The 23600-nt window shown below is 31.4% G+C and overlaps 1 protein-coding gene across 5 annotated transcripts in view; it reads right to left on the bottom strand.

Moving 5' to 3' along the window:
• The window catches only part of LOC111000563 (nephrin), a 134074-nt gene that overhangs the window by 83020 nt on the left and 27454 nt on the right, over positions 1 to 23600 (bottom strand). For all 5 annotated transcript variants that reach the window (XM_022270046.2, XM_045631908.1, XM_045631907.1 and 2 more), the window contains exon 2: positions 14414 to 14600. In XM_022270046.2, coding sequence (XP_022125738.2) covers positions 14414 to 14519 — 106 coding nt within the window. In that variant the 5' untranslated portion in view covers positions 14520 to 14600. The remainder of the gene's footprint in view (positions 1 to 14413; positions 14601 to 23600) is intronic.

Genomic DNA, 23600 nt, shown 5'->3' with positions numbered 1-23600 from the left:
TTTATTAGAATGTAATATGACTAAACGGTCATCCAAGTACGTATATGTAAACGCTAATACATTTTAAGTTTCAATTTTCATTTGCGTAAATTAATTCAACAAACCTATTTAATATCGTGTCATCAATCTTTTTCACTGCAGTAGAATTAATTCTGAACTTTTTGTGGTTAATACTTCACTTATTCGATGTAAATTATATAATTATGAAAAGTGAAAAGCATTATTCGATGCGTATAGATCATAAAAGTTTAACAAGATTGTTGGATAGTTTAAGCTGTGAGTCAACCGCTTGGAAGTAATCGGTTGTTATGAAGCGTAAGGAGGGGTGGTTGAGCGATATTATTGACTGATGCTATTAATAAACAATTTTTAAAATGTGTAATGTACTTTAACATTTCAAAGGAATTATATTTCGATATTTACTTTGTTCGGTTTTCTTAAGCATTTACCAGCAGAATTATTGTAAAAGGACAACAATATTATTTGTATAACATTGTAATGTTATGTGTAATACCATCTTAAACTCACTACAATAATTATCAAACACTAAAAACTAAGCACTGTATTATATTTAAAAAAGCAGTCTGACTTACCTATGGTAATGAACCTTTAATTTAGATACTTATTCATACAAGAAAAGCTCTGGGTTCATTGGTACTATCTATCAGACACCAATTTAAATATATAATTAGAGTGTGCACTTGGATCACAAGGCCAAAAAGTGTCGACTCCAAATGAATGTTAGTTTTTTATTGTGTTTTTTATGTTTGAATATAGTTAGTTGTAGGTATTTTAAATTATGAATTATAATTTCAAGAACTTTAGACAAATAAACAGCAGTATAGTATATGCGAGTCATGATTTTTTAAATGAGAACATTTATGAATGTTACACAAAAACACACATTACTTCGCAACATTAATCCGTATTAAAACATAACTCGCAAATTCTTCTGTAAATTTCAATACAACGCCTCGTATCAAAGGCGCTTAGTTAAATGTGTAAAATGTGTGTCCGATTCTGAGTCTTTGTGCCTTGTTATAAAGCTCGTTTTGGCTTGAAGTATTTAGGTGCTGTAGCCACCATACAATGCTTTTATGTTTGCGTATAACGCGTTCTTTATCTGGTGAAAGGCCTTTCAACCCTCCGGCGCTCCCACTTGACAGAGGCCAGATTTATTTTCTACTAGCGGAAACCTGCGACTTTACTTAGATCTTGATAGTTAAGTTTTATTTTCTTTAGGAAATGTTAGAATTAGATTTATGTTATTGTCGGTATTGTGTGGTGTCACATTGTACAATTGCGGAAACAAAGATTTCTTTTCACAATAATACGTTTTTATTTATAACTAGCAACCTGCTTCGGCTGTTAAAAAATATAAACCTTGTTAGAGCCTGAAACTATTTTTGATTCTAACTCGATTTCTGAAAATGTTAATTTTATACAAAATTAAATACTTATAAATAATTAGAAGACCGATAGAAATCTCTTGAATACTTGTCAGATTTAAAGTAAAACACTTTTTTAACGGATTGAAGTTATGTATTATTGTAAACTTATAATTATTTAAACATAATTTTAATTTATAATACAACATTTACGACAGCTGTGATACTTTTTTTTTGACATTCAACACCTTTTGTCTTCAGTCACTGTGACCACGCACGCTGTAAAGCACGCGAAACGTCGGTTAAATTTAAAATTATGTTTATATAATTATAAGTTTACAATAATACATAACTTTAATCCGTTAAAAAAGTGTTTTACTTTAAGTGTGTAAAAGTTATGTTAATAAAAGACAATACTTGTCAGATATTTATTATGTAACAATTATTTTTAACCTCGAACGCAAAGGGTGCAGACTGGGGTGTCATGGTTGAAGTGCCTATTTATCTGTGTGTCTGTAGATCGTAGTTTCATACGAATGGACTAATTATAATGCTGTCTTTCTCTCGTCGATAGTAATGGTTCTCTGCTGCAATTTATGAAATACTTTTTAGTTGTTTCAAATCTTTTTTTTAAATTAATATTATTTCTCAAATCGTCCTGACAGTCTCTCGCTTAAGCACTTTAAACGTCAAATAATGTATGAAGAATGTTTGGATAAACATGGGTTGATTTAACATATTTCTATGAATCGAAATTTTTTAAAAAATACTTTAACACTCACCAATTTTGCGTGATGCTTTGAATAAAATAGGAAATATAGAAATAAATTGTTACTCCTCCATTCAAATTGTGATTATGCAAACGTCGGAAAATTTGAAGTGGAAAAATCCGTCGGTGACACATGTGACTCGATTTGACGTTACACAGGCTTTTAGCATTACGTGTGCTGAAAAGCCTCCGAATTTCAGCGGTGAATATGTTGGGACCTGCACTAGACAGCCAAAGTCAAGTTAAAATGCACGTTTTGTATCTGTGTTATTATTATTGTTAATACATATATTTAGTTAAGTCTACGTTGTATTACTTTATTCAAAGTGAATAAAGTGCTAACCACCGTCCATATACCTGATATTTGCAGCGCCTGGGGGCTTACGAATATGTTGTCAGCCTTTGAGGGAATTATATGCTCTTTTCTTGGCCTATACTGGCATCTGAGTGCGACAAAGTGGTGCGTGGTTGCACGCGCTAATCTGAAGAACTTCTTCGAATAAAACTTTTTGTGTTGCATAGTCCTTTAATCTACAAGCTGACCTGGCAAACGATTTTATTGCCATGTAACTATCTACTATAATAAAAAACAGGGGTTGATCTTAGAGGGGCGAAAATTAGGGGCTGTATTGAATTTTGTATGTTGTTATTAAAAAATACAAGCCAAAAATAAAATTCTAAGAATTAAAACAGTTTTTTGGGTGGACCTTTATCACTTTGGGGTTTTAAATATAGATAGTAGCCGATTCTCAGACTTACTATGCTTAAAAATCATAAAAAAGGTTGAGCCTTTTCGGAGGAGTATTTGAACGTACATTGTGACACGAGAATTTTATATACATAGAGAAATACACACAATGAAATGCGGGTAAACCTTTAAGCTCAGCTGGCATACAAGTAAAAATTAGTTTGAAAATCCTAGCATTACGGTCCGTTGAAGTGGCCTAGCAGCACTTAAATCGCTATACATTGTATATTTAACCGCGAAACTCTAAGCACTAAAGTTTGCCTTTTAAGAGCGGAATAAAACACGTCTTCACGCTGAAGTTAGACGTAAGTGTGCCAAATGGGCGTTATCCTGCTTTTATAACGATAAATTCTATCCTAGAGATAAGTACAGGGCATACTTATCCTTACACTTTACGTAAAAGTTTAAAGCCATTAACGCTATTAAATTGTTACTATATTGTAGTAATGTTGACATTACCCGATTTATGAACTAATAAGTTATATGTAGGTTTAAGAGGATCAATAGAATAAAAAATACTCGAATACTATTGGCTTCGCAATCTATTTATCTATTAAAATCGATCTAATCAGTACCATAACTTAATTATATTAATTTAATAGATTATTTGTTTAAATAATGTGTAGAATCATAAAAAGCTGATGGAAAACATTATTCTCATGTCTTTTTTCATAACAGCTTCAACACAATTTGACAGACATCGTTCTTTCTTTAGTCATTTGTTTTTTTCTCTTTAGTTTAAACGGAGTAATAAGACTGATTATTTTTGATGTAATGTAAGTAATTTTCTTCTATTAGCCTTTTATTTTCTTTACACAATTTTCAGCTTCTGTAAACTATTAAATATTATAGTATTGCCATGGTAACGCAATGTGTGAGTTTTCTTAATACAAAAATTATGAACATTAAACTATGATTCTTCAGTGTAATATATAGTTCCTATAAATTACAATTAGAAGAGCGCTTATCTCTGGCGTGTCTAACACTCATTATTACGAATGAAAAGAATGAAGAGAGCTTATGATATCTATTACTCGAGTGATTATGAACTAGTCCACGATGGTTATTACTACGTATTCTTTCAAGTTTTTTGCTGAGTTAAAAGTTTAACCTATCTTTTACAGTACTCATAATTAACGCGAATTAAAATAACCTCTCACATAATCCCTATAAAATACTCGGTCGCAAGTACACGTTTTATATCATTGAAACAGATATAGACATATCATATCATATAAATAGTATATCTTATAAGTATACCAACATCATTAAGAAATAAATATGACTTTATATGTATCGACTAAAAATTGATTATTGGGTTCATTGGTTGGTTGATTGTTTTAATGAGTTCGATGTTAGTGTAAATTGTGCACATACAAAAATCTATAAGTAGACATTCAAAGCCAAAATATTCTTTTTTTTACTAAAACACTCTTTATACATAATAATAAAATAATAAATTAGAAACCAATACAATATTCACACAGTATAGAATATGACAGTTAGGGCCTGTTTCAAAATGTATGGATAAAGTACCAAATAGCATTGCAACACAAAAATTATTCGGAAGATAAAAGTTCCAAATAAGACACTTCGCGTTTCATGACGAATCGCACTATCTGACAGTATGAAACGCAAAAATACTGTTTATCCTACCAATAAGTAATAAATAGCTTATTTGGGACTTATCCGGACATTGTAAAACAGTCCCTTAATATATAAAACAGCTGTTTGCATTTTTTTCACCCGTAGCAGCCCTAAATCGGTATGAAATGCATTTTACTCTAACAGAGAGCGTCAGTTACACAGTTCACTTATAATATTATAACGCAAATTTCGCTTTGTAGATCAGATAAGGCTATCCTAAAATAAATTGTCAGAAATTATCCTGTTTTTGTGATAATAATGAGATATCAGATTACAAGCTGCCTATTTAGGTTAAGCTTCAAAGCTAGAATATCGAAACACGTGTAAGTTGAAAATTAATATTGTTGTTGTTGTTAGTAACAAAAGTTTTGAGCTTTGCCGCAAATACTACTGCCCTTCAGTCCAATTGAAAAGTTTATTCAATTCAAATAGATACGCAACAATTCAGGTCAGCTAACCATCATTAGAATATTTAATTTGTGTTCTACTATATTTTATACTTTCTATTTTTTTATATGTTTATTATAGTTTATACTTTCATTATTCTTAGTACTGAGGACATCTATTTGTATATTTGTGAAAGTAAATGATGTTCACCAAGCTGTGGCTTTACCGTGTGACTCTCATACCTGAGGTCGTAGGTTCGATCCCCGGCTGTGCACCAATGGACTTTCTTTCTATGTGCGCATTTAATATTTGCTCGAACGGTGAAGGAAAACATCGTGTGGAAACCGGCTTATCTTAGACTCAGAAATCAACAGCTTGTATCAGGCAAAGGAGGCTGATACCTACTTGTCCATAACAAGACAATGATCATATAACTGATATAGAAATCTTTCGCACCACTATTTATTTTTAAATTATTTATAATGTTTACAGTCACAGTTCTTTCAACCAATATACAATGTTTGAAGATCAAATATCAATAAAATTGAATGGCTTAAATATAAAAAAATCGATATATAAGTAAATATATTTAATAACATATACAAATCTTTAACTACCCATTAAACCCTTATCCCAAACATTAACAATCGAAGTGTGGAAGTTATCTTTAACACCGTAATATATTTGAGCACCGAATTGTCCGTTAACATCGGTCTAAAAGTTTCCAAACTGTTCCGTTAATGTTCACGATACGTCGTTATTGCAAACTAAGATAACGGGCAAGAAATCAGACCGTTAGAAGTTAATCAGGTGAGCTTGTTTCCGGTGAGGTTCGAGTTAGGGAAGGATGTTTAAAACTAAGCGTTGTGCACACTATTTTATTGGTTGTATACATTAAATAGGTCTATCATGTATATATATATCGAACGGTTACTGTTCGCCTGGAAACATATATATAATGGGAGCACTGTTGGCAAAGTAGTTACAATTTAAAGAATTTCATATATTTTTTTAGACGTTCATATATATATATATATACACATATACATATAGTACATGGTTTTACCTATATGAATAAATGATCTTTGACTATGACTTTGAAATGCTTTTTTTAATAGAACAAGCAAGTTTAGGGACTCGCCTAATGTTAATTGATACCACCGCTCATGGACACTCTCAATACTAGAGGGCTCGCGAGTGCGTTGCCGGACTTTTAAGAATTGCTATACGCTCTTCTCTTCAGTGGGCAACTGATTCCACATAGTGGAGTGCGACAAAAACAGGCTTAAAAAACGTTCAGCGTGCGATTTTCAACCCTGAGGTCGTGGGTTCGAACCCCGGCTCTGCACGAATGGACATAGAAAACGTCGTGAGGAAACCGGTTAGCCTTAGACCCAAAAAGTAAATCTGAGGCCCAGACCTAAAAATGGTGTTGACCTAAAAAAGTGCCACTGATTTAAAGGCCGGCAATGGGTGTCTATGGACCGCGATGTCTTTTTGGCCTTGCCTTTGCCTTTTTGGGCGTCCCGCAGGCTCGTTTGACCCCTATTAAAAAAATATTGAAAAATTTAGGTACAAAATGTTTATGAACATATTGTTACTTTCACTTATATAGAGTTAGATGTATTATAAATCGAATAACCGTAGTCCAATCTGTGAGTTCCCAATTTAGAAGCCGTACGGTTTTTTATGTACGTAACTATTTCTGGAATCGAATAAGAATAGAATTATTCCTACATTGTTATAATAGTTTTGCACAAAGTAGTATTGTATCTATGTAAGGACGTATTGTGTTTTGTACTAGTGAATAGTGGCTCGAGAGTATTTAGGATGTGTGGCATTACACTATATTGTTTCACTCATGCATTTACAAACCAAACCTATTATCTATACTATACACAAACATAATTAAGAACAAAGATTTGTATATTTGTAACGAAATCGTGAAATCGTGATCCATGTGATTTGAGAACTGGCAGTAAATGTAAAATTGGAAGTATATTGTTTTTCCTAAATTAATAAATGTTTTTTTTTAATTTTAATATTTTTTCATCACCACCTCCCTATATTACATTAAAAAACAAAAAACAGGACCTTCATAAAAATATAAAAGGCACTCCACGTCATATTTAAAATTGCATTCAACGAAAGCTCATCGAAACAAAACAATTAGATCTGAACAATGCATTGAGAAAAATCATAGAAAGAGAAATAAAGAGAAATGGAAAAATATAGTGCAGGTTTTTTTTTACCCTACAAAAAAATACTAGACCGCAGATTTTTTTACCTGTAACTTATTAAATCTTCTACTAAGAACACTTATACTGATATTAAAAACTATTAACAAACCACGTTTTGTACGCACTTTTTTAAAGAACAGGGGCAAACGGGCAGGAGCCTCATCTGATGTTAAGTGATACCGCCGCCGATGGATACTCTCAATGCCAGAGGGCTCGCGAGTGCGTTGCCGGCCTTTTAAGAATTGGTACGCTCTTTTCTTGAAGAACCCTATGTAGAATTGGTTTGGAAATACTTTAGTGGGAAACTGGTTCCACAAAGTGGTGGTGCGCGGCAATAACTGCCTAGAAAAACGCTCAGTTGTGGAACGGCGGACGTCGAGGTGATACGGGTGGAATTTCGTATTCTGCCTCGACGTCTGATGATGATACTCAGATTTTATTAAATAATTTAAATAAATAATAATTTAAATTTAAATAATTTTACAGCGTGCGTGGTGCACGCTGATAAATGTAAAGAAAAAATGACATGTAAAGCAAGCGAAACGTCGGTTAAATTTAAAATTATGTCTAAATAATTATAAGTTTAAATACATAACTATAATCCGTAAAAATGTGTTTTTTTTTAATAAAAAACTATTAAACTCAAACTGGTGACGATTTCGAAAAATTTCCTGTAATTTTTTTCTTAAGTTTTGAGCAAATTAGAATTTATATTACTATAACTTTTTTCACTTTGTTCATTTCACTTGTATACATAAAAAAATCGAGGATGTTGTACTTAAATTCAAAATCGAATTAAAGCGATAAATTCTCATTTACGTAAACGCTTTTCTCCTGCGCCCCAATCCACATTGATACAATTTCGAATCTTATCTGTTCAAAGATTTATTATACAGCCGGAGAGTTGGGACCGTCATTTTATTCAACGACTCTTTTATCACCGTGGCTGGGCACACGGCGTAATAAGAGGCCTGGGTTCAATTGTCGGGGAAAAAGGAATTTTGCCAAGCTCTAAAATAATCATAGATAGGTCTATATTGCATTAAGTTTTCAATGTAGGTATGTATTTTCAATAAAAATAAATGTCAAGTAATAGAATAATGTATTTTCAATAAAAATATATGTCAAGTATTATCGTAGTTAAGTCTAGTCTTGAAGGATTACTAAATAATCTTATTATTTATTTTATTTTTTTTTTTGTAATAAAAGTCAAAAAGGCACGACGCTCACCTGAAGTAAAGTGAGCCGTCCATGGATACTCACATTGCCAGAAGGGCCGAAAGTACGTTGCTGGCCTTTTAATAGTTGTACGCTCTTTTCTTGAAGGACGGTCGGAATAGGTGAAAAACTAAATAAATATGTTTAAAAATTTCTTCGTAATTGTAAATAATTTACAATTAAGTAAAATAATTGTACTGTGTTAAACGCTGCCTGCTGTTAATCTTTTTATTTTAATTACTTTATTCATTTAAATTTCAATAAAATAAAGCATTTAAGCGTTGAATAATTGGCATTAAATAAACATTATATTTTTAATACGTATAATATCTTTTTGTTGTCCATATTCCCGGTAATTGTATAGTTTATGTTAAGATAACGTAGAGAATAGAAAGTTATGCTTTTGAATCCCGGCCGTACAACAATGATTTTTTCTAGTGCGCAATAAATACGCATACGATGACAAATCAGAGTGAGGAAACTGGCGAAGACTAACAGTAGTAGCCCCTTCTATGGACTTGTGACGTCAGAGAAGGTTTATCTACTTGGAAATTGAATGCTTATCCAAATAAATACAATCATATATGAGTGAGACAATTAGTAATTACAAAGATCTTTAAAAATACATTCATATCTGAAAATAATAAAATAGATTCCTTTGGAAAGATTATTCAATCCTTACCAATCCTTTCTACTTAAGATTTAAATTATGCTTTTACCGTCCACGTTTATAATTTCTATCTTTTGTGAAATGGATCGTAAAATAAGTTGGAGTATTTGTAGCGCATAAATAAAAAGAGCAATTTTTAGAGCTTGCCAATTTTTGCGGATATCGTGTTTAAACGTGCCTCGGCTACATTTTGCGGTTTTAGATAACGAATCGATCAATTTGTTGTTTTTGACAATTTCCACTCGGTGCTGCGGTCGTCTTTGTGAATAAATTCCTCTTTATGGGCGCAAATACTCACTAAAAACTCGTTGAGGTGAATTTAGTAATTGACCAGCCAAATTGCCAAGGATTTATACAAAATTGCTTTTAAGAGATCGTTTATACGAGGATTTGAAACCGCAGATCGGATGTTTTCGAGGCAAAAGATTTCTTTGTAATTATTTATTAACATGACAGACGTTCGCTCCGTACAAAGAACAATGTAACGAGTATACTTTAGAACAAAATCTAATAAGCTGATTTTTGCGCTTGCCAACTGCTTTATCAATTATTTCTGAAAAGGCAAGGACACAATAATATGCTAAAAGCTTCTATTGTGAATAAAGACAAAATGTTTTACGATAAAACATTGCAAGCTTTTTCAATTGAAACTTGAATTATTTTTTAGCATTGTTTTATATAGGAAATTGTGACAAAATTGTTTACAGCTAAAGTGTCAAGTTATATAATAATAATATAAACACTTTATTTTACTAAAGAGAAGTGTTGGCCTAGTGGCTTCAGCGTGCGACTCTCATACCTGAGGTCGGAAGTCGATCCCCGGCTGTGCACCAATGGAGTTTCTTTCTATGTGCGCATTTAACATTTGCTTGAACGGTGAAGGAAACATCGTGAGGAAACCTGTCTTAGACCAAAAAAGTCGACGACGTGTGTCAGGCACTGGAGGCTGATCACCTATTTGCCTATTAGATTTAAAAATTATCATGAAACAGATTCAGAAATCTGAGGCCAGGACCTAAAGAAGTTGTAGCGACACTGATTTATTATTTTACTAATTCAGCGTTCAACTCTGCGGTCAGCGGTCGCAAAGTATCTTGAGAAAAAAAAACTCGAAGGCCCTATACACTCAACTATAGCTAGAAGATAACGATAGTAATAGTTTATAACTATAAATTACTATCCGTTTCTCATAGAAATTTACTCAACTACATACGATTGTCACACTTTAACTGTATATAAATTGTACAGTTAAGTGAATCAAAATTCGTTACACCGGTCCAGATGTTTACCATTTATAACTTAATTTTTTGCATGTATATGAACTCATATTAAAGTAAACATTCACAATACAATATTCTTCCCAATCCCAGTGCTATTAAAGTTTTCTTCTTCGTGAACTGTGAACTGAAATAAATCTTCAAAGTCGGTTTTATAAACTGTCAACTGTTCCTTACGTACTTCAAAATCGTATTCTCCGTGATAACATGAGTATTAGGAGTAATAAAATTAACTAATACAACCCAGGTTGCCTTTCCGTGTACATTAATATTCATAGTATCATGATACAAATTGAGTTGATGAATTATTCATAGCACGTGATTATGGTTTTTCGGTTATCGACTGCTTAATTGTTCCTTTTAATAATCTGTATGTCATTTTAATTCATACATTTTATAGCTTCATCATAATCAATAATTGTAATCTACACTAATATTATAAAGAGGAAATTTTTGTTTTTGGTAATGAAATTGTTTCAATAATCACGAAAAAATAGGTTTCTCTTTCAAAATACCCTGACGATGATTTAAGACTCCTTGATTAAATCAGAAAATAATTCATGAAAGATGTTTCTTAATTATAAAGAAAAATATACATTGTAATTATAAAGAAAAGTGTGATGCTACATGAATCACAATCTAAGCCTTTCTTATTATAATCCTACAGCTAATATAATATTACAAAATACAATCTAACCTTAAAATATAATAACTAAAATATATATTATTAAAAGGAGTCCCTTAAGAAACTAGCAGCGTTCCCCCTTTGAATAGGCTAATTCTTTGTCCGAGGTAGGTGCCAGCTCTTCAGTCTTCTGCGATGTCGACTAACCATTATGCTATCTATTTAACCCATTATAGCGACCCCTCGGAGCAAGGATCTCAATACCGAATGGATCAAAATCATAATCAGAGCCTATGCTTTAATAAAAAGATTTTAATATCAATGTAATATATAAAAAAATGCATTCAGTGTCTGAAAAACCTAGGATAAATTTTCAGTATTTATAACAGTGTGAAATCGCCAATATAACTATTAAATGAAGTCATCCGTACTTTTTGAAAATTGTTTCTATTAACGCATGTTAACTTGCAAATATTTTGATATCAAGCAATACATTTATTTTTAACATAAATTTTTGACACAATAATTTTTAGGTTAAAAATATTGTACTGTATTTAAGTTTTAATTTGGTATGTTACAGTGGTAAATGAATTTAAGAAATTCAAAATCATGAACATGAAAATTTTAAATGATAAATGCTTCTAATTTTACATTTACTGCCAGTTCTCAAATCAAGGGCGAAGAACGGTAGAGAAGAACTGGCAAAACAATTTCGTGACCACTGTTTATAATCATGAAGTGTTTTTTTAGACAATGTTTGTAAGGAGCTGCAACCATTACACATGACATCTTAATTAATTAAGAATAATAAAATAAATTTCAAACAAAGACAGCAGGAGGCATAGTGAAATAAGAGCACAGAATACATTCTCGTGAGAACAACACGCAAATACATAGTCGAAAGAACTAAGAAATTTCATATTTTATATACCTTGTAAATGTACCTGCTCCTTACCTGCTTATACGTTTTTGGCTATAATCTATCATCATCATGTTATAACGGAAAATCATCCAATGGAGACAGGAGATTTATGCAAAGAAACACAATGTTAATCATAATATAAATAAATCACCGTAGGTGAATCTAATATAAACTTATCAATATAAGCTGACTGCTTTAACCTGTAAACTAATTACACAGCTAATTCAAAGAAGGAACGATTATAGCAGTATTTTTAGGAAGTCTTAACACAAACAATGCAATAAATTTCCCAATATATTATTTTACAATTACAATTAACAAAGGCGAAAGCAGACACAGTACTTGGTGTCATAAGTACAGGTTCCTTATTGTGGTTATACGTTCATTGTAAACAACCAAAGTTTTTCCGTTGGAAGCTTAATAAACAGCGGAATTCAATACTTGCAATAAAAAACTTAGGAAGCAACATAAATAATGTTGTATTTTCAGTGAGGCGAGACCGAAAAATATTGCGGACATTAATAAAGGGAACCCGAGGCGGCAAAATGTCGATAGCCCATTCAGTATTTAATCATACCGTGAAAAATAATCCAATTCGGTCAGAAAAAAGAAGGATTTAGTATGAATAAAAGAAATCTCGGTGGAAGGAAATCCTCTAAGGTGAGGGTCATATTTTTTCGCAAAAGTACACGAGAAGACGGGGCTTTTGAAAGCTTATATTCAGAAATTAACTTGGTGTTAAGGGATTTGGGTTTCGGCCGACCCAGATTATTTCATGGAATCTGAGGAAGTAATTCATTTCTTTAGTTCACATATTAGTCTTCGCATTGTAGGAAGATATATTTATACTAGACTTTTAGTTTATTCTTTTAATAATACATTATAATAGCCGTTATTAATATTATATAGAACAATACAGTGTTGAGGTTACCTATTTTATTTTATAAAATAAAAATATTATACAATAAGCTATTGCAAAAGTATGAAAAACTCAATATGAAAACATGATATAACAAAAACAATCGAAAACTCGACTAAATTAGATCAAACTAATTAAAAGTACTACGAACTACTACGTAAGTTCAGACTGATTCCCGTAGTGGATTATTTACGGGCTAACCTACTCGTAGCAAACGTAGCGTTCATTTCACCTCGAGGCCCGGAACAGTCTTTGATGCTACAAATGTACATATCTTTGACTACATCTACAAAGAACGCTATGAATGCTTTATAAAAAATGACCCCGAAATGTACCGCCATTTTCGCTAAGCCTAGCGCATCGTTTTGTTTATGTGAAAAATATGACTTACTGCCATTTAATAGAGTGCGAAATTGCCTGAATGAATATTTCTTGCTCCTTACATTTTTTCTTCAATAAACATCAACAGCAAGTGACGAGCGCATTAATATAACTTTCTTGCCTGACCACGACCGAAGTAAAATATTCAGTACTTATAATTCAAGGCATACGCCTCTGAGAGATATTATATTGGAGGGACAAAAATGTTATTATATTTTGTCTCAACTTTGCTAAAGTTTGACGTAATCGCTTCCTACAAATTGTTAAGCAAGTTTGAAATGTAGGCCACTAGTAAACATAGGTATTTAATAAAAAATATAAACAATTGAAAACAGATGGTGCCTTTCTTAAGGAATGTTCCCGAATTTTCTCGAGTGTCTTACTGAGCTTCTTACAAACAAAACAAAAATCTTGCCCCAAACTTAGGAGATAATTATCATATACAACATATATCTAAAGTAAAGTGCTTCGGTTTCTATACCACTTTTAAACTTGATAGGTCACAAAATCTATTATGCTCGATGAAATTCTTATTTGTTTTGTTTGCTAATAAATACTGTGACGTAACTGCGGGGGGGAGGCAGGGGCCGGGTAAGCGTGTGATGTGCTAAAGTCGTTCATTCGCCTTATGGTAGGTTTACACGCTTGCCAAGCCTTGCAAGGGCATTTGGCTTGGCTTGCGTGGGCTTCTGCCGGCTTGCTTCCGATCCAGTCGAATGTCGGTTTTTTAACGCAGATCAAAGGGCGTTTGCGGCAAGCGGTTGCGATGCATTTACATGTTGGTCCGCGTTTGGAAGAATCATTTTATTTTTATTTTAATGAGGAGAGTCTTTCGTTTATGGAACATTACCGAATGGAACCATGCATCTGGAATCCGATGTAAAAAAAGATCAACATATCATATCATATTATGGTTTGATGATTTTTAAAAGTACGTTAAACCAAATGTAACAGCCGTCACAAGTTCGGTGTCCGCCATGCTTGGATGTATATTGCAGACTGACGCATTCACACGCGTGTAATCGCCATCCAAACGCCAAACGAGATTTGTGGAGGCTTGGCACAGTTTGCAGTTTGCCAAGGCTTGGCAAGCGTGTAAACCTACCATTAGGTCGCTGACCACACCACACGCCGCACGACACTGCTTCCGTAGCACACTTTTACGAAAATATTTATTTATTTATTCGCCTCGTCATCAACATCAATAATACAATTTACTTACCAGATATAACAGTGTTCTGTGTAGCGGACGGTGATGACGATACAGCGGTCAGAAGCAACGTCAACAGAGTCCGCTGGATAAACCACGCCCCTCGCATTTCGTTCATTTGCTATCTACCATTCATTCATATATTTACACTAATCACTGAGCTTGACACTGTGCTTTCGAGTGCTCTTATTGTCCACATCTGAAATAAGAAAAATTTATTTTAATATACTGAAAAGATAAATTGAATATCGATGGAAATAAAATAAATAAATTTAACAAAATAAATCGGCTAAAACACACTATAGATTTGTAAATCTTAGAAATGCAGATTTCTCGTGATGTAGCCTTTCACATTATGAGCATGTATTTATACGCACAAGAAGAAAATATATTGGGCCAACCAGCGGAGCTTGAAAGTACTACAAAGTTAAGAGTCACCTAGGCACTAGATTGCTCGTGATATAAATTGCGTGCATTTATTGCGTATTTTTCATGTATCCAAAGTAATAAATTTATCTTATTATCTTTCTTACAAAGTTCGACTAGAGAATTTCTCAACGTATCGCAATATTATGATGAATCGTATCGATTGCCTATACTAGAAATACAAGCCACCACTTTGTAGAACCAGCTGCCCACTGAAGTGTTTCTAATCCAATTCGACTTAGGATTCTTCAAGAAAAGAGCGTACCAATTCTTGAAAGGCTGGCAACGCACTTGCGAGCCAATGGCATTGAGAGTGTCCATGGGCGGCGGTATCACATAACATCAGCTGCCTGTGATGATCCTGCCCATTTGGGCAGAAGCAGAAAGCACAGAACAGGGGTCAAAAAATAGAAAAAAAAACAAACAATTCAAAAAATTTCCTGTTATTAACAATCTGTGTATCCTGAAACAATAAAGCCCATTTACAACACATTCGTTACTAAGCGAAAAAAAAGCTCTAATAACCTTTCGAATTATAAACAGTATGTAACTATAAATGGTTGTCTGACATAATCTAGTAATGATTAATTTAATAATTATAAAACACGATTTAGTTCGGTTCAGTGGGCTTGTTTTGTCAAGGACAAGGCCTTATAATCACCTTGTGTATTAGAAACTTGTTTATTCATAATTTTTCTTTGTTGCTTTATTGCCTGAATTACACCGAAGTTAATTAGATATTTCAGTTATATGCTTATTTGATAAATTAGCTGATGGATAAATTTTCCCATTTTTTAAACTGTGTACTTTTAATAATATAAGTGAAACAGCAATGTTTTAGCGATTTGCGAGCGGTTCTCAACCTATGTTCATATTTATTTGTATTATACAAGCAACATTTGTATTTCATATATCATAATAATATATAAGATTAGAATATGATTCTTTGGAAGACAAAAAGTTTATATTCAAAACACGGTGAGTTTAACAAAATACCGCATTCTATACTATAAACTTGTATACGTCGAGCCAGCTTACAATCGTGTTGTATTCGTATGTTTTAATACAAATCAGAGATATTACACTGTTTTCGGTATAGTTAGGTAATTTTTACAGGTAATTTTTGCAATAATAGATAATAGTATTTTAGCTAACTCGAATACTTAGTTGATGTCGTAGAATATCAGAGATGATATTTAAAAGCCTGGTTAATGTCGGTAACATTAGGTCTATTACAAGTGATTACATATACAAATATTGTAAATTATATAAAAAGAGTAAGTGTGGAGTTTCTTGTCCATTCTTCCTTTTGGAAGGGGCAATTAGAATCATATTTATATTTAATGTAACGTTCAAAAGTGCCTTTTTAGGTACTCTAATTGGAATAAATGATTGGATTTGTTTAACTAAAATAAGTCCCTAAAATATTTAAGGCAAATTAAAACCAAACTTTTGAGACTACGCAATAAGTCTTCACTTCAAATAAAGCTATATTTTATGTCTAGATTTATAAAATAACCTCGTTATTTAAAAATAAACATTTTAATTGAACTCTTCTAACTAAAGTGCCCTCGTCTCTATCTTTAACGCTATGATTAAAAGATACAGATAAGTAAGTTAAAACGTTATTACACTCGTTTTTTTAAATAATTGACCATGTATTAGTTAAGCTGTTTCAATAATAAACTTTTCGAAAGCTCGATGGCTGCTTTTTATTTACTTATTAGTAGTCTTACACCTAACACATTAACATATTATTAAACAAAACACCCAGACAATATACAAAGGTGAATACAATAATGAACAAAATATATGAAACAGAAAACATAAGTATATTAATAATCGAAAAGAAAATTGTAATTTATAACTCAAAAAATGACAAATGATACTTTATTTTTTAAAGATAAAACTAAATTTTTACTTTTTAAATGAGTTTTGCTTTCATTTTAATCATTTTAATTTATTTCTATTATTACTTTTTAGATTAAGAAAATTTTAAATACTGTATACTTGATTGGCTAAATAAAAAAAGTAAATTTTAACTGCTAAACAATCTAAAAGTCTCTCTTCAAACATTTCATCACATCTTCCTTGGTGACGTGGAAAATATTAACGTCTTCATAATTAGTGTCATAGTTAGTTAATGCAGGTAATTCGTGTTCGTACGAAGTACATGGAACAACTATGAATATCTATTCGAATGCGGTGGAGGGACTAGTAGAGGCTATTTATTCACTCATTAAGGATAGAGTTGAAAAATAATAAGTGTTGTTGACTCCGCCAACTTTCTAATGAGTCTTCATTAAAATATTTGCAAGAATCGAAACATTGATACTGTTTGAAGGAATTTCACAATCTTATTTTTTTATTAATAGTTATAGTATTATTTATAGCTCTATATATGTTTAATGTAGTATGGAGACCAGATGAAAATACAAGTTTCATCTGGTTTTCACTCCAGGACACTTCCGACATAAACAAAATACAGGTATTCTATACAATTAATGTTTTAAATGACTTGCATGTATGCTCGAGAAGATATCTAATGAGCAACTTTGAGAGCGCTGCCGAGAAACCCAGATCCGTTAGATTCGAAGCGTCGGTGTGACGTCGGCCAATGTAATGGATAAGACATAATATATTCCCAAGTAGGCACTTGATTGGAACCCACAAGCAAAGTGGACGTGTGGCCGTCCCAGGCAAACATGGCGTTACAGATGCAGATGAGGCAAAGAGAGCCGGAAAAACTTGGAGCGAGGTGAAATACAAGACCCAAGATCAAAGGCTATTGATACTCACTTTCAACGTCCTCTGCCTAGGGGTTATAAGATATATAAGGCAAGTACGTAAGTCATGTCCGCTTACCACAAATCCTAGTTACTTATATTCTTTGCCAGATATGTCATCCATAAGTTCTTATAGGCTAATATCACATTTGTTTATATTTATGCAACAATATCAATAAAAAATATAAATTTTACTAATTAATAGTAAAATTTAGCTTAGCTTTTAATTGTGTTATAAAGAAGCCCATGTTAAAGCATTTTCTGTTTAAATAAATTATTTAAATAATATTAAAACCAATTTTTCCTTGGTATAATAACACATACTATAATCTTAAATTGCTAAAAGGTTTTAAACCATTAATAAGCTTAACTATATAACCGGGATAATTGTAAGATAAAGTGCATACATTTGTCTGTCCAAGAGGTATCCGGAAAGCTGTTTGCGGTGAAACTTTAAGCAAGATTTTATTAGCTTTAAAGCTTAGTAGATAACATTTTAATACATCTTACTTAAAACAATATTGTGATTTCAACATAGTTTTATATGAATTGACTACGTGAATAGTGCAAGTTTTTTGTGGTTAGCATTGTTAATGATACAATATTATTAACAATATATGTTACAAATAAACAACAATGTTATATATAATTTAATGAATAAACGTGTCACATAGCTAGGTAATAAATAATAGGAATTTTGAAATATATAATTCATCTCTTCGTTTTCCCTTTATCTATAATAATGAGTAAATATAAAATGAAACCATTAAAATAGTCTTACTATCGTTCCTATTTTTATACATAAATCTTAAATATACCTTCCTCATAAATCATTTAAGTGTGCAGCAGATGTTTTGTGTATCGCAAACATACAAACGCAGCGGAGGACCTTGCTTTTTATTGTTTTAAATATATTAAGATAATAAAAAAATGTAAAAATTGATTTCTGTTTCGTATTAATAATCGTTATATAAGTAATTTTATTATTGAAATATTTTAACTTTTATTATATTTTAAATTACGTTTGTAAAAAAAATGTTTTAATATAAAATCTCGTCCTAAATTAAAATGCTTGTTATCTTATTCATTAAGAGTAGCATTTCTAGCCAATTCTTGTCGCGCGCTCTTGATTAAAGAACTGATTTTCTATTAGAATAATATTTATAATCATTTGATTTTATATTATTTCCGTCAGTGTACTTTAAATCGATTTATGTAAAAATTACTTTATTATTTAGGGGAAAATAGACGTTTTCTGTCTATAGACGTTCAACAGCATTATACAATGTTCATTTTCACTCAGCGCATATAAGCATTGAAGATACGGGCTCTTCAGGAGTTTCAGGGAATAGCAGCCAAATTGAATTATGCCACCCCATCAGTATGTATAAGATTGATATTGGGAAATAAATTGTTTTCACCGACATACATATATAAACCCGGTCTACGCTAGACATCAATTTATATACAAAATTGTATAATAGATTGATAATTTCTATACAATGCCACCGAAGATTTTTATGAGATGAGCCTCTGTAGCAACGATTTTAAGTATTTATCGAATAAAGAATATTCTAGTCCTTTGTGTTTGACCGATCATTTCTTGTTATATAGGGTTAAACTCTACTAGAGAAAACCTTTACTCCAATATATTGTTAATATACTTGAAAGTGTTTACTTTTATTACTTTAACAATAACAATATTTTAATTATATTAATATACAATTACAAACTAAAAATATATCTAATAAATAACCTTAAAATTTAATTATTAAAAAATATTATTAAAAGGAGTCCCTTTAGGCAAGGTTCCGAAGATACTAGCAGCGTTCCCCCTTTGAATAGCTAATTAATTATTGTTAATTATAGATAGATAGATTTAGGAATATAAGTTTATGTTTTTATCTAGTTGGTGTGGGAGTTATTTTGGAATTCTATCGTATTCGTAGTTACTGTTAAGATAGAAAAATGTAGTGAAAATAAATAAATAAAATAATTATTAGTAATATTTTTTTCAATCTTCTAAACTAAGTAATCTCTAAGCATACACTGCACGTAAGATCTAGCTTTAATCAATTTACACCCGCGATAAATCCCTTACAAAGGGATTACTATAGGTTTATATAAAGGATGAGATTTCATACGCATAACACGTAAACTTTGAACACTCGATGACCCGGATTTGACGGCGCCCATTTACTCTATAGGACACTTCAGTGAACCCTACTCAAATACAAGGTTTTACCAAACACAATTTGTGTGATACTCGGTTATGCTATGAAGCTCAGATGTTTTTGGAATACAAGATTGAGAAAAATGGTCTACGGAATACAACGGCTAATACATAACTTGTGAACGAAATTCATTTACAAATTACAGATTTGTTGTCAAATTGAAGCATATTATTAATGTCACTATATCACAATATGACTCACATAAGAACTTCCCCGCATTATAGAAAATCTGTGTCTATAAAATCTAATCTCGTTCTTTTTGAAAGGATTATATCGAATTATGTGTAGGTGTGAATAAAAAACATCATAATGGTTGCTTTTGAGTGATTGGTCTAGTGACGTGATTGTCTAATTACATTTAAGCGTTACAAACTCTCCTTTCAAACACATCCTAATTTGATTAAAAAACTACTAAAACACTTAATCTAACAATGGTCATCATAGCCACAATGTAACAAAAACACAGTGGCCAATTGATGATTAGAGTCTAAAATATTACAAATTTTGACCTAAAGATGTCCTGCAATGAATATGAATTGTATCAGTAAAAGTCTCCAATCGGAATAACCGTCAAACATCACATTTTCAGAATTTTAGCTCATAATTAGAAAACTATCATTATATGCTCTCAAACAAACACAACATCGGTGACCCGCATGATATAACCAAATCGTAAATTAATTCTAATAATATCTATTGTTAGAAATAGATAACGTCGTTTTGAATGATATCTAACTATCGGGTTTCAATTGTTATTGCTATTATATATTATTTTTTTAATTTGACATTACATTAGTTTAGACGAATACTACACATATAAATTACAAACACTTTAACAGAGTGGCAAAGTTGACCTAGAAAGCTCTTAAGGTAAAGCTCGTTATGTAAATATTATTTATATACACTTTACAAAAATACTCATATAAAACGGTTATATAAGTTATTTCTCCCAGGCAAGCCTAACTTGAAACATTAAAGAAATAAACACCCACAGGGGGTAAAGTACAAGTAGTGCATGATATTTATATATCCATTATTGATAATATTAATAAACATAACATTTATTAACGCCATGTTGAATTTAAAAATATGTATTTGATTTTAACAAACAAAAGTCCCAAGTCGAAATATTACCCGATTTACACGAAACCTTCATTTCAAATAGACTAAGTATACATGTCAAAAATAATCCTCTTATCGTCAGTCTGTGATCTTTAATTTCTTTTCAAGGCGACTTAATATTGATATTACGTCGTCATTTTCAGAAATGACTAAGAAATTAAAAATAGATGTTAAAAAATTAGGGTCTACAGTATTTTATTCTAGGTAAATCAATAAAATAAAACGTAATCACCACTTAACAACAGTAGTTCAAAATAATGTAAAGTAAATGTCAACTACTTTCGAATTAAGAACACAAATAGAATAATGAAAATGACGTTTTGAATAGTTCTTATATATTTTTCAAATTTCGAATCTTAAAAAAAATAGATTAAAATCTATTCCTCGGTGTTTAAAGGTCCAATAAGTTAAAGTCAACATAAGAGATCCACTCTGCATACCCGCTCGTCTACAATTACTTAATATGCTCAGAAATCTCGGATCTCTTTCATTTATATAAGGAGTTAACTCAACAAAGTTGTTCGGGTCTTATAAAGATTAGCCGAGAAACCTTAAGGCGTGTGTCCACTCGGGCTCAGACGAAATGAGGAAAAACGAAAAATTACCGACAAAAGAAAGGTTTTATTAAAATACGAGATTGGCGGTTCACCTAATCGTATAACCCGTGTAGATGAAGAATGAAATTGTAAATTGTGGGTAAAACTGGAGTAGCGTTAGCAAAAAATATATAGACTGTTTTTTTGTAAATTTCTCGAACCATGAGAATTTTTTTTCAATAGAAAACGACGGCTTTTTTTCAATACTGGCTGATGAGCGAAAAAGCAAGCAACTTGGAGCGGAAATACTGCTGCTTACCTTATTTAAAATAAAGAAATTTTAAATTTGTTAATTTCACTGTGTTTTTCGATTTTAAAAGAATTCGTACCGAGTATATTTTTGCTTCTGTTAGTCTGAATCTAGTACGTATAAATGTCTGTTCTATTAACTTTGATAAAATCACACACCTAGTTTATTTGTAATAAAAACTAGAACTAAGAGCTGCCGTACTATTAAGCTAAAAAAAGCGTATTTTTTTCAGAATTACAAATTAAATATATTTACTTATAAACATCATTTAAATATGCCGCATTTGTATTTGTATATGGCACACTATATAAATCAATACTGTATTCATAAAACTCAATATATTCGAACCTTTTTAAGTTAAAATGTCTTTTTCCTTTTTCTATGTAAAAGCAAGTAGTTTTAGTGAAAAGAGTGGAATTTTACTATTTTAGATTTTTTGAGAGGAAAATAGCAAGGTTCAGATTTATTTGATAGAAAAACATAACCATTACTAAATACTGCAGAAAGGACATTTCTATAAGTACATGAATAGGTGTTTTAAAATGAAATATACCTTGCTAACCCTACTCGGAGTAAACAAAAATAAAGTATAAGCAAGGGAAATAAAGCAACTGCTTCATTTTGAGCAATCATTTTTTATCAGTATAAAACAGACCTAAATATTTTATTCGAAGTTTGACAAATATACATTTATGTATTAAACAAATGTTTATTTGATGTACAAAATTAGATTAGAGAATTATTTTTTGTTATGAATAAATCAGTTAAGTCTAGACTGAATTTAGTTCATAAATTTCAAATGCTGTCATTATGTAGATCAGTCTTGAATACTTTTAAAACCGAATATAAGATATATTGAAACAAAAAATTAATGGACATGTTCTGATAGGAATACTTCAATATTATAGTTTATCATAATGGAAAAAAAAACAAATGAATTAACATTGTGTTTATACGTATTAGATATAAAACATTCAACAGCGTTCCGTCAAATTTTTGAATTATAGTCAATACAAGTCTACTTTACGCTAGTTACATTCATAATCATTAAATTCCTATGACCGGGTAAACTACACCTGTCCATGATATGTTATCTACGCCCTCTCTACGCCTTTGTTTTGGAAACTGGTATTACATGTAAATAATCTTAATCTAATCATTTTTGTTATTGTACGGAGGTATATTATACAATTAAAATGTACATTATACAATTAAAATGAGATCAAATTTGTTAAACGTTATCTATTTTTAGTTTAATCAGCTGTACTGCTGTTTGCTGTTTTCCTTCACTGCTCAAACGAATGTTAAATGCGCACATAGAAAGAAAGTCCAAGAAGAAAGAAAAAGAAAAGAAAGAAAAGGTGTAGGAGCCGCATGCTAACGCCACTCAAAACTCGCGGACTTTTGAGAAAACTAAAGAAATATATTTTAAAAAAGAGCTTAGAACTCATGTTTTATTATTATTTTATAAAACTCTAATAAGTTTTATATAGAAATATTTCTTAACACTAAAACCACGATTGCAATATCTTTGGTAGGCTCAGACTTAAATATCTGTTTTTGGAAAATGTATGTCGCCCTAGTTACGAAACTTTCCACACGTTGTATACCATACTCTTTTATAAAGCAATAAGAAACACGTATTCTTTCATATTTTTCTGTCATTCGCATACAACGAGTAATATACACATTTAAATAGTTTTTCTTCCTGTGCGTGTCAGAACAACGCAATTCGATTTGAAATTCAAATAACAGCCAAGTTATGTTGAGATTTATTGCCATCAA

Source organism: Pieris rapae, chromosome 17 (assembly GCF_905147795.1).
Source record: "Pieris rapae chromosome 17, ilPieRapa1.1, whole genome shotgun sequence".
In the NCBI taxonomy this organism is placed as follows: domain Eukaryota; kingdom Metazoa; phylum Arthropoda; class Insecta; order Lepidoptera; family Pieridae; genus Pieris; species Pieris rapae.
This window is presented reverse-complemented; position numbering and strand designations above follow the sequence as displayed.